The following is a 14,590-nucleotide window of genomic DNA, read 5'->3' on the forward strand; positions in this document are numbered from 1 at the left end:
TTCTCTCTCCGTGTTAGTCACTCTCACAACCGCCTAACGTAAGTTGACCCTAACTTCCGGTCGTTCATTGAAGACCTAATTTTCAAAAATCAACTCAATAAGATATTCGAACTAAAATTTTAAAATTATACCCAATAACATTTACATATGAGATTCAAAACAAATATCAACAGTTAAGACCTACTAAATAATGCAGGGTATATCTTTAAACAAGTATTATTCATATTTATCGGGATAATCTTTATGTTCATACGTGATTCCATGATAGTAATTGTTTTATATATGAATCTTAAAGATTTTATTATTTAACTGTGAATCATGAAAAAAAAAATACTGTATCATTCTTTACTATTGAGACACCCCTTAGGTTCCTTGCCTACTACGTTTCAAAGGTCATGACATGTGGGCATTTAATTCATGCACGTGCTATTGTTCTTAAATAAGATAAGACATGTACCGAATTTATGTCCAAAACATTTTTGTTCCATGTGTCCTTTAATCCAATGCATGTGGACACAAAAGACGAGTGATGTAATAAGCGATCACTAAAATCATGTAATGGAAAAATCCACATGGGGTGGAATAAGAACCACATAAGCCCCGAGAAGACCGAAATGTGGTCCAAATTGGGTCATGGTACATGTTCATACTATTATGGATGGATGGAGTCAAGTCACATCCTGCACACAAAAGCAAACAGATGAGATGTCATGTGGTCCACTATACCAACAACAAAAAATCAAAAAGAGATGACACCTCTTTTGCCATTTTCCCTCTTTTTCTTATTTGAGAATTTACTTCGAAAAAAATACAAAAATATCCCAAATTTGATTCATGATTACTAAAACTCGCACCTACATCATGAATAGCATACATGTAGGAATAAGCTTTGTATCAAAAGAACAAAAGAGGAACAAATTTGGAGATTGACATTGAAAAGATTTGAGGCTTCAGAGTTGGGCAAAGTTGAAGAAAAAAAACCATTACAAAGGGCAGCAGCTAATGCTAAATGGGCAAAAAAATAAGGGAAACCAAACAAAAGGGAATAGCAAAAATCAAAATCTTCTCCTAAACTATACTGTGTATACATAAATTCACTAATAATCCAAAATCTTGTTTATGTACTAACAAATTACACAGGCAACTTGCCCCCATTGTGATAGAACCAAGACCGAAAGTAGTAGCAAAAACCTCAGTAGATCGTATTCAACATTTGCAGACGCACACTTTGCTTACTTAAAAGGAAGTCCTTCGACCCAAAGAATTACATTATCCAATAAAAATCAACAAGAAAATGTCAACAGATGTCAGTTCAGAGCTAGCTTCTTGTCGCCCCACATTGTCATTTGCTTTTAGCTCATGTAGAGTGCAACTCTATGGTGCAATATCATTAAAAGGAGGTAAAATCTAAATAGTCCCTAATTGTAGATTTTAACAGGCTTCTCAAAGGTGTGCCGGTTCTGCAAAGAAGTGTGATGTCATTTAAGCAGAGTCATATTCGTGGCATCTCAAAGGCTAGCCATTTTTATGGACTCGGAAAAAGCAGATTGATTAATCATGGCCTTAAAAGATCCAGCCCAAGGTACTGCTCCCAAGCACCATAAACATCTCGTCTCTGAATATATGTAAAGTTAAATGTGAATGAAACTTGGAGAAATGTTTCAAATAACATACAAAAAACAATATGCGCACCTGAAAACGACTAGATACAATATCAGAATCTTGAAGGTATTCTGGCCGACCCAGCGAGAGGAATGCAAACTTCCACTGAAAAGAAAACAGGTTTCATATAAATAAAAAAGAAAAGGATATAGGAAAACAGAGACAGGGGAATGAAAAATGTCTACTTCAAAACATATTGACAGAGGATATGTCAACATCAAAGGAGAAGAGAAAAGCCGTTGAAAACGAGAAGGATTAGGGTAGATCAGTGAGCATAAGCTCACATGGCATACAGGAAGTACAACCAACCTTAGCAAAATCCTCATCTGGAACTTGCAGCTTTTTCTGTAATCTGATTTTTATTTTAGCCAAGGTTTCACCTTCATGAATCACCAAGAAAAACGGTTCTCCAAAATTTAGAATTTGCTGCAAAAACAAGACAGATAAATTGGTAAGGAAGCATGATAGTGATAAAGAAGAAATGATAAGCAAAGCAAAATGGAAGCTGAAAATAAGACAATGTGTAATAATATCAAGATTGTTACCATTTGATTCTGAGCTGTTTCTTTAGTGAAGTGGTAAACATGAATAAGACGATCATTTGGACCAAGATTTTTCTCTTCTTCTGGAATCTGTAAGATTAAAGAACAACCATCAAAACCAGCTCTTCATATCTTAAAGAAAGACTATCTATGAAATTATATTCGTAAAATCAGAACTGGCAAAATACAAAAAAGGAAACTGATTCATTAGATCACAACATGCATGATATATGAGTGCATGCATGATAGGAACAGAAGGCGCGGGGAAGGAACTAACCTCTTCTGCCCTTAATGTCCAGTGGTCATTTATATTCTCAATCTTCTCACTAGGTAAAATCAGAACTGGCAAAATACAAAAAAGGAAACTGATTCATTAGATCACAACATGCATGATATATGAGTGCATGCATGATAGGAACAGAAGGCGCGGGGAAGGAACTAACCTCTTCTGCCCTTAATGTCCAGTACTGGTCATTTATATTCTCAATCTTCTCACTAGGCGGGAAAATCTGCAGAAATATATAGAAACATTCAAAATTTTGTAATTAGAGGGAAGGAAAAGGTACAATAGCCTAGGTAATAAAGGAACCTCAAATAGCAAACCAGTCAGAGAGACAAAAAAATGAAACACAAATGCGGAAATGCTATCAAGAAACTAAACAGTGAAACAATCTTATCAACAAGCAATGTAAAGTTTTAAACAAATAAGAAAGTTTGATGGCATTAGAGGATTATGAAAGAACCAAGACATTACAATCCATCACCTAAGCATCCCAAGGAAATCAAATAAAGATGTAAAGAGTTGCCGTTGCTCATTTCCCACTTTCAAGGTAAACACTAAAAGAAAACAACAATGAAAATAATGACATCCAGACCTTGTAGATCTTGTGATAGAAAACTTCAAGCAACCTCAGTTCTGCATCAGGATGAGACAACTCCACCTGTTTCAGAATAATGATTCACCAATTTTATTCTATTATCCATAAAAAATACGTGTCTTCAACATGATCATTTTGACCCAAGGAATGAAATAACACTTACCTTCGTCTTAAGATCGTTAATCACATCACCCACAGTGCTCTGTTTCGGAAGCCTAATAGTATGAATAACAGACCTTGTAATTCAGGTAGAGGGATTCTAACACTTCATATAAAAATATCAGAGTCTGACAAAAACTAAAAATTGGTTAGCTCTTAGATTTTCATCATTTGGCCTTTCGATATGCACTACTAAGGGAATTTGATTATTACCTGGTTGTAGTGGACCAGCATATCAGACAAATGATCCACTCCACGGTACTTAATAGGCTGAGGTTTGGGTTGCTGAGAGTAACAGTTGTGAGATGTAAGTCTGATTTTGGACGGATCATTCAAACCAAGTTGTTGAGCTACTCTTTCAACAACATCATCATAAGTATAAAGCCTTGACCTAAACATTCAAAAGAAAGGAGTGTGAATCTTGGATCATCACATTCATATAAAAAAATAGAAGAAAATAACAGTAAATAAAGTTATGTCAATTGCAAAAGTAAAGGAAGTCAACTTCTACCAAAATCTTGAACTTACATCTCCAGACAAAAATCATCTTCCTTGGGTTTTTCCAAAGACCGAAAATGTACAATCTACCATAAAGAAAGGATAAAAAAAATCAAATATTACTTTTGTTCATGAAGCAAAAAAAGTTAATTCGAGCATGGATATAACTGAAGGTTTAAAGACTGAAAGTGTACAATCTACCATAAAGAAATATGTCTCTACAGATAGGCTAACAGCTTAACATGCAAAGGCATGGGCAATATTTGTAAGTGAGCTAAAATAGTTTGAAAACTATATGGATACATAGAGCTTTTACTGTATTATTAATAGACAAAAATATATCCATACACCTTACTCCTTTTCTGGGTAATGCAAAAACATAATCCATAAACGTATACAAATGAAAAAGGCTGCATTCATCATCACAACCTAAAAAGTTATACTTCTCCTATTCTTCTATTTAGTTCTTGCGTACTAGACTACTAGTCCTGTTAACTTTTATGTTTAAAATAAACAAATCGGAATTAATTATGCTTAAAGATAATTTTCTTTAAATAGAAAATGCAGAACCAAATGTGATTCTTACCATTTTCATTCATCAAATGCATTTTTAAAGGAGAGAAAGATTGAATACTTTCAAATTAGGAAATTTAACATAGAAATAGACTGTTTACTGGAATCAAGCAAACACTATAATTGATAACTTTAGATATCATGATCTTATCAATCAGACTATAGGGCCTATTGAGACAGTGAAACAGTGCAAATGCAATAAAAATAAGTTAATTTGTTTCTGCTTTAATCTATTAGCAAATAGCAATGATGATAAACATTGATATGTGTGACCACTATCCTAAGATGATAGATCAAAAACTGCTCATAGAATTAATGAAATGTGTCCAGAAAAGCATACAAAACTCTCCAGCTAATAAAACTAATCAGAGAGAACAAAGTCACAATCAGTTGCACATTAGCTTCTGACCAATCAACCTAGCATACCATCAATTGCAAGAAGAATTTCTAAAAGCAGTTATATAATAAGCAGCCACATGACAGACAGATCAACACTAGCACACATCAACAATCACAAGCAGAATTTTTAAAAGCACCCATATAAAAGTGGCCACATGACAGACAGGTCAGCTGACCATCAGCACTCGCATCAAGACTTCAGATAAAAATGCAATGGAAATAATGAAATAAACTCACTGCAAGGCAGTTGCATATATAAAGGATAAAGAGAATGTACTTGACGATTATGCACATATTCCAAAAATGAAGGAACATCTGGATAGCGGAATTGTTCAATGCTTTCAACAGGGAGAGACTTTTGAAAGCAAACAATGTCACCATCCTCAAGCTGCATTGGAAAATGATATATGAACAAAACACTTAAATAGGATCAAACAAAATATCAATTATTCGAAAATGAAGTGCAACGCATACCTGGCTACTTCGGAATGTTATTTTCTTGTCAATTGGTTCACACATAACACTGGGCTCAAATTTAATTTCCTGTACATTAAAGCATACTCAAGGTATTATTCCTCATCAGAATGTCAAAATTTAAACAAATGTTTGGACAAATTAACCAGATGGAAATGATAACAACATCACAGTCAAACGCAAAAATACTGTTACATAGTTATTAATAAACAAGTAATTTATTAACCGTCCAAGTGAAAATAACTGAGAATATGCCTGAATAATCCCAAATAAAACCACTGTTGGGGTGGGGTTCATTTATAGAACCATATATTAGCTTCAATTACTATCACCAAATGCATGCAAAAGAGAAATGGATATGACAGAAACGAGTTGAAAGAGAACTGAAAATACAACCATTGCAGAAATAATTATAAGAAGCAAACCTCGTAAAGGTTGATCTCTTCATCAGGAGCATACCCTGCCATTTTGTTTAATTTTGATAAAATTTCTATTGGCTTGCATGTGCTTTTCACAAACATCCTTCCAACAAAGCTGACACAACAGAAAGATTATCCCTCATACGATTTCACTTACCTTGCCAGAAGACAAGGAAAAACAAACATGAGACAACTTACCGAAGCTCTTCTTTCTCAGGATCATAGTGCTTGATGAAAAGTAAAATGTCTTCCTTTGTCTTATCTGGTGGAGCAATTGGGAGTAAATCCTGAATAGTAATGTTTAAGTCATGAAACAAATATAAGACAACCAAAAAATCAACAAGGGAGCAAGACTGAATTGAACAATCATTTTCATAAGATTCATACAGAGAACTTCCTGAAGAATTCAACAAAAGGGAGATAGTTACGAATCTCACTAACTTGTATTTCAAGGACAGATAAGTAATTCTACAGTGGACATGAGTGAAGCTTAAAACTTCAAAGTCTGATGCCTAACTTTTTTATACATTTGAGGTTGCCAAGCTTAGATCCATGGACTCACTGCACTGGAACTTAGAGTTCAGAACTCTAGCAATAAATGAAAAGACTTGCTGGCAATGCCTAATTTCTACTCTGACAAAACAACCTTTTGCAGAAGCTCTTAGAATCTCAAAAAATGCTCTCTTATTCTTATTTTGGGGCTGATAATGAAGATCCTGAATGAGATAAATAACATCGCTAGACAGAAAACTTAAGAAATGGAAAACCATACTACCAGTCCAAGCTCAACTTCCAAGTACAACTTTAATTCTGCATTGTGGACCTTATTTGATACCTCCCGCAGTGTTCCAACCTAAGTGAGGAAAGTCGAAGTTAGCACACAGTTTTAAAAAGGTAAATTCATCATGCTTTCAACATTTTTCTGGGGTTTTCTGTACATTTTCTAAAGAGAAAAACATATGTAAATATATATATATATTCATTCAACAGGAAAGGCATATTTTTTAAAGAGAAACATATGTATAAATATAAATTCATTCAACAGGATAGGCATAAAACGATATGCATGCAAAGGCTATCAGGATAAATGAAGACAACCAGTTAAAGCTAATGAGCCTGTATCTCTGTTTCATGTTAACAGATGCTTTAATTGGGAGGCGGATAGCCTAGCCAAAGCTGTCATTGAGTAGTTGTTTTGTTCTTGATGTTATGTATTGTGTGTCTCGGGTGAGGAGAGCTTTAGGCCTTTGGGAACTGGTTTGTAATTGCTTGGTTGCAGCCTTGGTGTACTTTGTGTCTTAGCAATAAATTTATGGGCCACTCTTTTCCTCCTTCCAATATCCGTTGGGTTACTCTTGCAGCTCGACGGTTATGAATGGGGTTTTTAACGAGGCCTCTTTCTTATAAAAAAAAAAAGAAGCATGTATCTCTGTTGAACAAAAATTGAAGCAAAAACTATACACAAATACTCCTGAAACAAGGATTTTGAACCAAAACATATATAATTTATGCCAAGGAATATTACAGATTGTGTTTCCTCCAAAGGTGTCAATGGCCGGTTTGGACGGTATGTATGATTTTGACGCTTGGCCCACAACCAGAAACGCTGAAATTGCACTGGTATGCCAAACTCTTTAGCAATCTCTTCCTGCGTGCACGAACAAGATAAATCAAGAACACGGTAAAACTATTACCCCAAGGGCAAAGTAACACACTGAAAAGAACCTCTTTTTTCTATTTACCATACCTTAAACACATTGAAAGTTATCTGCTTCTGAATCCGGAAACTCCTGACCTTATCATGATCCACAAGATCAAAATATATATCCTTTCCAATCTGCTCTGCAAGATCATCATCACGCGCGACCTAGACAATCATATAGCTGTAAGAAAGTAATCAAAAAAATGCTCAATCTAGTCACTAAAATAATGACTCAAACAACCTTTATAATAGTGTAAAGGTGTGCCTCTGCCTTCTCCTTTTTTTTATGCTCCTTCTCTTCTTGTTCTTTCTTCAACCTCACCTAAGAAAGTTAAAAACATTGCATATTAAAATGTGAGAAAGGAAGGATCTGAAATAACCAAATTGAGATACAACTCTTAAAAATCAGCTTGGTAAGAGCTCATTGCTGATTACTCTTGATAAAGCAACCAAGACACAATCAGAGGATGAAAATTCTTCGCGGAGATGGGTGCAGGAGGAGCATCACCACACATGCCCCGCCCAATTGATATCCCTAGCCAATAACAACCCAAGCTCAAACCTAGTAGGTACTAGTAACCGAATCTCAAACCTAGTTGGGGACTAGTTAACTTTTTCAAGCCTAACTCCCTGCCTATCACATCGTTTGAATCGGCCCATTTTCAGCCAAAAGGCAGAGCATAAGAAGTGCCAAGGAGGCCTTGTCCCCTCAACGAATTTTAAAAACAATCAAAGTGTATATATTTATATGTAATCATATATTAGATTGGACCCTCGATATAAACTTTATATAATTGACAGCGAATTCTATGTACGATAAACTAAAGAAGTTAAAACAACATTTTCAAATTGTATCGTACCCCAATCTTATTTACAAATTAATTGTTTTGATATAAATATCAAATCAAAATCATGCAAACTTAAACTAACTTCTCTAAATACTAGTTTTTTCTACTAAACTCTTACCGAGAGTCGTTTTTTCTACTTTTGCTGCTGAATGTTTGTCTTCTATTTTGATCTTCAAATTCTGTTTTTGTTTCGTTTTCAATCTTCAAATTCTGTTTTTGTTTCGTTTTCAATCCTCAATAAGAATCTCTTTGCTTTCTATGTCAGAAACATTTATGTCGGCTTATTTAAATATTAAGTTCGATATGTTGAGGATATGAAGTTCAAAAGGAATTGCTGAAGTTAGGAAAGGAATTAAGATAGCATAAATAATATATATTATATATAGGAAAATATACTGGCATGAAAATATTAGTAAATAAGCACATCAGTTTGCAAGAACCAAATAGAAATAGCAACAAGAACATATTCGACAAGATTGCAGTTTTCTTTTACCAATTTAGTATTTCAATCGCCCCCCTCAAAACTAAATGTCAAGATCCACCACTGTTTTCAGCTCCAACATATAACAATGAAATCTTACCCTAAGATGCTCAGCAATATCCTTCGCATCCACATTACATATTATCTTGTCTTTGTCACTTTCACGTATATACACCAGCATGTATGCATTTGAATACTTGGTAAATTTAAAAGGAGTATTATTGAATCCTGGATTTGTCTGTGGTAACTGGCACACCACAAGAAAAGAAATTTTGTTAAAAACAATAACCCTGAAGGTACATACAGTTAAAAGCAGAAAAACTAAAACAAGAAGTTAAAAAAAACAGTGCACAAAACATGCTAGTACCTCTTCTTCACCACCATACTGCTCCTCTAATGCCCTTTTTATATCTTCTTTGGTTACTCTTTCATCATCAAATTTATACCTGAAAAGCAAACAATATCAATATGAAAGAAGTATCACATTCAAGACTCCGAAGCATAGCTGGCATATGCAAGCAATAGAGTACCTTAATTACAATCTGCCTTAGCTAATTTAATAGTCATGCACCAGACTAAGCATTTAGTAATCCATTCGTTTTTTATGACAATAATTATTATCCTATTTCTTTTTCATTTACTTAGCTTTTGCATAGTATAAATTTTACGCATTGATATGATCTGTACCATTGATCAGAAAGTGTCGGCCTAATAAATGCATAATAATGTCCACCATGCACTCCACCACTGTGAACGAGGACACTGTAACCAAACTCAAAGTTGTAAGCACCATATGTTATTATAAGCATTAAAGAAACACAAAGTAATATGTACTGTCAGTAAAAATTGTGCAACAGCAAAATCAACTTGTGCGCATATACCATCTTTCATGGTATCATTAGAGAACCCAAGTGCATGGTCGCATTCTAGACATAATGTTATTATAAGCATTAAATAAACATTTCATATGTCTTTCGCATAAAAACCACGCACCAGCACTATCAACCGGTACACGCATATGCAACCTTTCTTAACATCATTAGAGAACCTAAGTACATGGGTGGTATCTAAACTTTTCTTTTGTTTATATCCAAGAAAAACATCTAGAAGAAATATTTCTACCATAAACTTTATTTGAAAAAAAATTAAAAAAAAAGTTGAAAGGACATGGGAAGGTATAAATTTTTGGTTAATCCTTCAGCTTACTAGCTACTGATTACAAGATGGAAATGAAAGAACACAGCTGAGACAGAGTAAATGCTTAATGTTTAAGGCACCTGTGAAGTGTGTAAAGATTGCGGACTCTCCTATCAGCATCTGGTGATAAGTATTTTCCACCATCTCGGTCAAGGTCAAGTTGCAATGGGAACTCATAGCGATCATTAATCTACATAACAAGTGGAAATATTAATATAACCATTAGAATCAAGGATATAAACAAACGAAAAAATTTTAGCACAAAACAATAAAAGCAAGCCAACAAGAAGCTGATATCTGTCAGATGACAGGACAACAAAAACGTCTCACTGAGATTAAAAAAAAGGTCCATCATACACTGAAAAAATAGAACAGTCATGATGGTGCCTCTTTTAAGTCTTTAAAGCAAATTAGTCATTGCATTTTGTTCTCTAAACAAAATGAAGAGAGGCTTTAAAGACTCTTTTAAGTCTTTAAAGCAAGTTAGTTCCATGTTCCATCTTCATGGGAAGGTATAAGTTTTTGGTTAATCCTTCAAATTAGTCCTGATGGAGCCTCATTTAAGTCATTAAAGAAAATAGAACAGTCATTGCATTATATCAGCACACAGGCTTGCATATATTAAGAGCTAAGCATGAACATGGAACTAACTTCTTGTATACTTTCAGCAAAAGGAAAATTTTCGTCATGTTTTATCATTTTATGCACTAACATTGGAGACCACTTGGCTGCACATGTACCATTGACTAAGAAGAAACAAACAGAATTAATATGTTATAACTGCTAACCTTGACCATAGTGTCTCGCATAAAATCATATTCAAATCGTTTAAGCTGAAGTTGAAGGACTGGAGGGAAGTCGATGAACAACACACCCTTCTTAGCATCCTGGAATAACATCATCCAAAATTCAAAACGCAAAATAAAAAAACTAAAAGAAAAAAGAATTCTTGTGTAAAGAGGAAACTTCCAAAGTAATCCAGTTCCAGAAGTGCACAAGATGACAATTTGTTACAATCAAGTAATCAAGTAATTTGTGATGTACGCAAAAATAGACACATGCTGTGCACCCAGGCCAAAACAGCAACTGTTATGCAGCGTTTCACTACTGCACAACGATCTAACAAAAGGAAAATTCTCAAGCAATCAAGTAATTTGTGATGTACGCATAGATCATCCTATTGGTATTGTCTTAGAAGCATGATAATTGATTGATAAAATTTTACATCTACTTTAATCATGTCATTACAAATATCTTTTAGAATCTCGTGTTTAACAAAATACAACATAAGCTTACCTGCAATCCATATTGCTCAGCATGATATTTATTATCATCTTCGAGGCGTTCAACTTCTACATACTTGTCAAAAGAAGCATATACATCATGACAGCCTTTAACATCCAGCTGAAGATCTGGTATAGGCAAGAAGTAAATTAGAATCAACCGGAGAACAGGACTCGTGACATCCCAAGCAGTAGTTAAAAAAATTTGAAAGAAACAGATACCATAAAATGACTCCTTCCTTGTTGATTTATAGTCCACATTAATACACTCAATGTAGTTCATATGGTGCCCCTCAAACAACTGCTGTATAGTGCCCTCCACAACAGTTCCCTGGTGGGAATAACAGAAGAAATCATAATTTACTTCGGATTCACATTAGAATAAACTCATGATTAAAGATCATTGATGTATTTGACCTTCATTTTATCTTCAAGTTTTTCACAAAGAACCCTATTAAGTTCCTGAACATCATGCTGCATGAAAGAATCATGTGTGTCCCATCCAAAAGATTTAGTCAGCTCTTTTGTTGCAACACTGCTGTCACTGTACTGGAGTTTGTAAAATAAACTCTGCAGAGCGAGAGGGATGCTTCCAGATGGCATATCATTCTCTGTTGTAGGCATATGATAAACTGCCTGAAATATAACAAGTGAAGCATTAACAAAAGTAACCCAACAACACATCATTTCGGCAAAATATGGAGCATCAGTACTTACCTTCCTGAAGTAAGGAATGTGATACAGAGTTTGGAGCAGAGAGTTCATGTAACATGTTGCTCCTTGATTTTTAAGTCCAACATAACCAGTTTCCTTCTTTGAGTCATATGTCCAGTAATCAACAATTCTGCGGACAACCACCTCTGCTTCAACAATCAAAGTGTCATTCACAAGAAACCCTCGGCAAGGATCGTATAACTCGCCAAGGGGCATAAAGGATGTAAAACCCCAATCACTTTCTCGTGCATTAAACTGGTGTTGCGTTTCTGCAAAATCCAAGTCAGGTAAGTGCAAATTTTAATAAGCTTAAATTATACTCTCCAATGTTATGATAACATTCACATCAAATAACCAAAAAATAATTGAGAAAAACTAAGACTTGAACATGTTACTAAGAGCTAAGCTAGTGCATCATAAAGGCTACATTTTCCTTTTAATTTGATTAATAATAGGGCATCATAAAGGCATCATTTTCTTTTTAATCAGAGATGACTTTCATTGCATCAAATCCATAGTAGACTACTTATCAAAAGGGTGACAAAAGCATAACTCTTTGAAATGATGAAAGAGCAGCACAGATGAGGACGTTCTTGACCTGGCATTGATCAGAAAAACGAAACTGCCGCAGCAAAATAGCAACAAACTATTTTGAATTTATAATACCAAGAAAAGAATACTTAAACGGTGTACATATAATCTACTTAAAGGATAATACCTTTTCTAATAGAATATTTGCTATGAATTTGATTAACTACTGCCAAACTGAACTGTGCATATCTACTCCACCCATACGGTAAGCTTGCTGAATCAGCAACATCAAGATACATAGACAAATGATCCACATTGTTTCCCTTTGGAAATAGAAGTATTCTCCTAAGCAATTATAACCAAAAGTATCAAAATCATCAATTACCATCGCCAAAAAAAACAGAGAGAAAAAGAACAGTAGCACTATCAACGAGAAAAGGGGGAGAGAGAGAGAGATGTACCATTTATAACCACCAACAACAAATACTTCAGAATAATGCTTCTTAGCGTTTAACCTAGAGAAGTTCTCAATCCTCCAAGTGAATCTCGATGAAGGAGGATCCTCAACTGGTTGATTTTCCACAGTATTTGCAGTCTCGGGTTGCGCTACAACTAACAATTAAACATTCAAATCACGAGGATCGCAATCAGATTAAACCCCCTCCCTTTTCAGTGCTATCCAAAAGACAGCTAGAATTTTATTTTATTTTTTAGAAACTTGCATTGACGTAAGCGAATTAAAGTAGTAAATTTCCCGAAAGGAAAAAGAAAAAAAGGAAAAGAGTACCTTCCATGGGTTGGTGATTGTCGTTCAAATCAGACTGAGGGACGAGCATTTCCTCGTCTTCTTGTTGCTAAAGAAATCGAAGAAAATTCCAGAAAAAGTTAATTAAATCAGAAGAATCAGATCCATCAATAAACCAAAATTGCACACACAAAAAATCAATTAACAAAAGAAAACAAATCATAAACAAAAGGAAGTAAGAAAGAGAGAGAGAAAGAGAGAGAGTACATCGACGGCAGCAGGGGTCATGACAGTCATAGCAATGAAATTGAGAGGTAAACTTCGAAGTTTACGGAAAAAAAAGGAAAAACAAAGGGGAAACTGAGAGCGAAGGGTTTTTTTTTTCGAGGGGGGGATGATTTTTATTACAGTGAAGAAGAGAAGCGAGGAGAACGAAGGGTCTGTCGATGGTTATTTGGGAAAGGGTGTTTTCGGTATTCCGAGTGTTCACTTCCATTTTGTTCTTCCGACGTGAATTGTTGGGTACGGTACAATTCATATACTATACAATACCAGTATTCAAATACGGCGTACAATTATAAAATAAAAACTGAACTTCCATTTTAATCCCCTTACTATGTAATCTCCATTTTTTTTTTGCCAAATAAATTAAGATTTAAGCCTCATTTGCTGAATCTTATGAAGAAATCCACCACCGGATATATGAGAAATAGTAAGGTCTTGTTTTATTATAATAAATTTCTATCAATTACTTATTTAATAATTCAAAACTTATTAATATAATATTTTAAATCACTTTAATTATAATATATCTAATAATTTGATTACTTTTTTTAATTCTAATTTATTTTCAGATATAATTATATTTTCTACTTATATATTTATGTATAAAATGATTAGTTCTAATCATAATTAATTGAAATTATAATTATATATATATATATATATATATATTGTTTTGATTGTAATTGTATTATGTTTTGGTTATAATTGTTACAGTAAACTTTAAAAAATGTTTAATAAATTAATAAAAAAATTTGAAAAAAATTAACATATTTGACAATCATATTAAATTTTTATTTAATAGAAAATATTTTAAAAAATATGTTAAATATAATAAATAGGTAAGCATCTATTTATCACATGTTAAGTATATTTTTAAAAATAAATCTAAAAAATAGATATTCAAATAACGAGGTATGCACACTAATAATAAGTTGGTCTAGTGGGATGAGACACTAGATCACTTAAGCAATATCAAAGGATTGTGAATATAGCAAACTAAGATGGGCCACCCTTATTTCTGCTATGCCTGATATGAGGTATACACAGAGTGCTTGTTCATCCTTTACCTTAATTATTATGTAGTTGAAAAGTATTCATAAGGAGAAAAATTATCCAAAGATTAAAATCATGAAATTAGTAACCTTTAGAAAATTAAAATTTACTTTCATCCAACATAATTGTGTATCATACATAAAACAA

The 14,590-nt window shown here is 33.8% G+C and overlaps 1 protein-coding gene across 1 annotated transcript; it reads right to left on the minus strand.

Annotated features, from left to right (window-relative positions):
* Positions 1–1,555: 1,555 nt before the first annotated feature.
* Positions 1,556–13,570, minus strand: LOC120128546 (ubiquitin carboxyl-terminal hydrolase 13-like). Its single transcript, XM_039146217.1, has 30 exons — positions 13,373–13,570; positions 13,148–13,214; positions 12,822–12,972; positions 12,548–12,705; positions 11,833–12,098; positions 11,533–11,751; positions 11,338–11,446; positions 11,129–11,244; positions 10,621–10,719; positions 9,913–10,022; positions 9,323–9,397; positions 9,003–9,081; positions 8,736–8,882; positions 7,548–7,628; positions 7,352–7,471; positions 7,130–7,252; positions 6,380–6,457; positions 5,803–5,891; positions 5,611–5,719; positions 5,186–5,254; positions 4,989–5,099; positions 3,770–3,825; positions 3,455–3,632; positions 3,319–3,369; positions 3,080–3,145; positions 2,648–2,713; positions 2,208–2,294; positions 1,972–2,088; positions 1,693–1,767; positions 1,556–1,615 (listed from the first exon to the last, which is right to left on the minus strand). Exons 1-30 carry the CDS (start codon positions 13,400–13,402, stop codon positions 1,556–1,558), a joined length of 3,162 nt encoding a protein of 1,053 aa, XP_039002148.1. The 5' UTR covers positions 13,403–13,570.
* Between the last annotated feature and the right edge of the window lie 1,020 nt (positions 13,571–14,590).

The sequence above is a fragment of the Hibiscus syriacus genome, unplaced genomic scaffold (genome assembly GCF_006381635.1).
Source record: "Hibiscus syriacus cultivar Baekdansim isolate YM2019G1 unplaced genomic scaffold, ASM638163v2 tig00001644_pilon, whole genome shotgun sequence".
Taxonomy (NCBI): Eukaryota; Viridiplantae; Streptophyta; class Magnoliopsida; order Malvales; family Malvaceae; genus Hibiscus; species Hibiscus syriacus.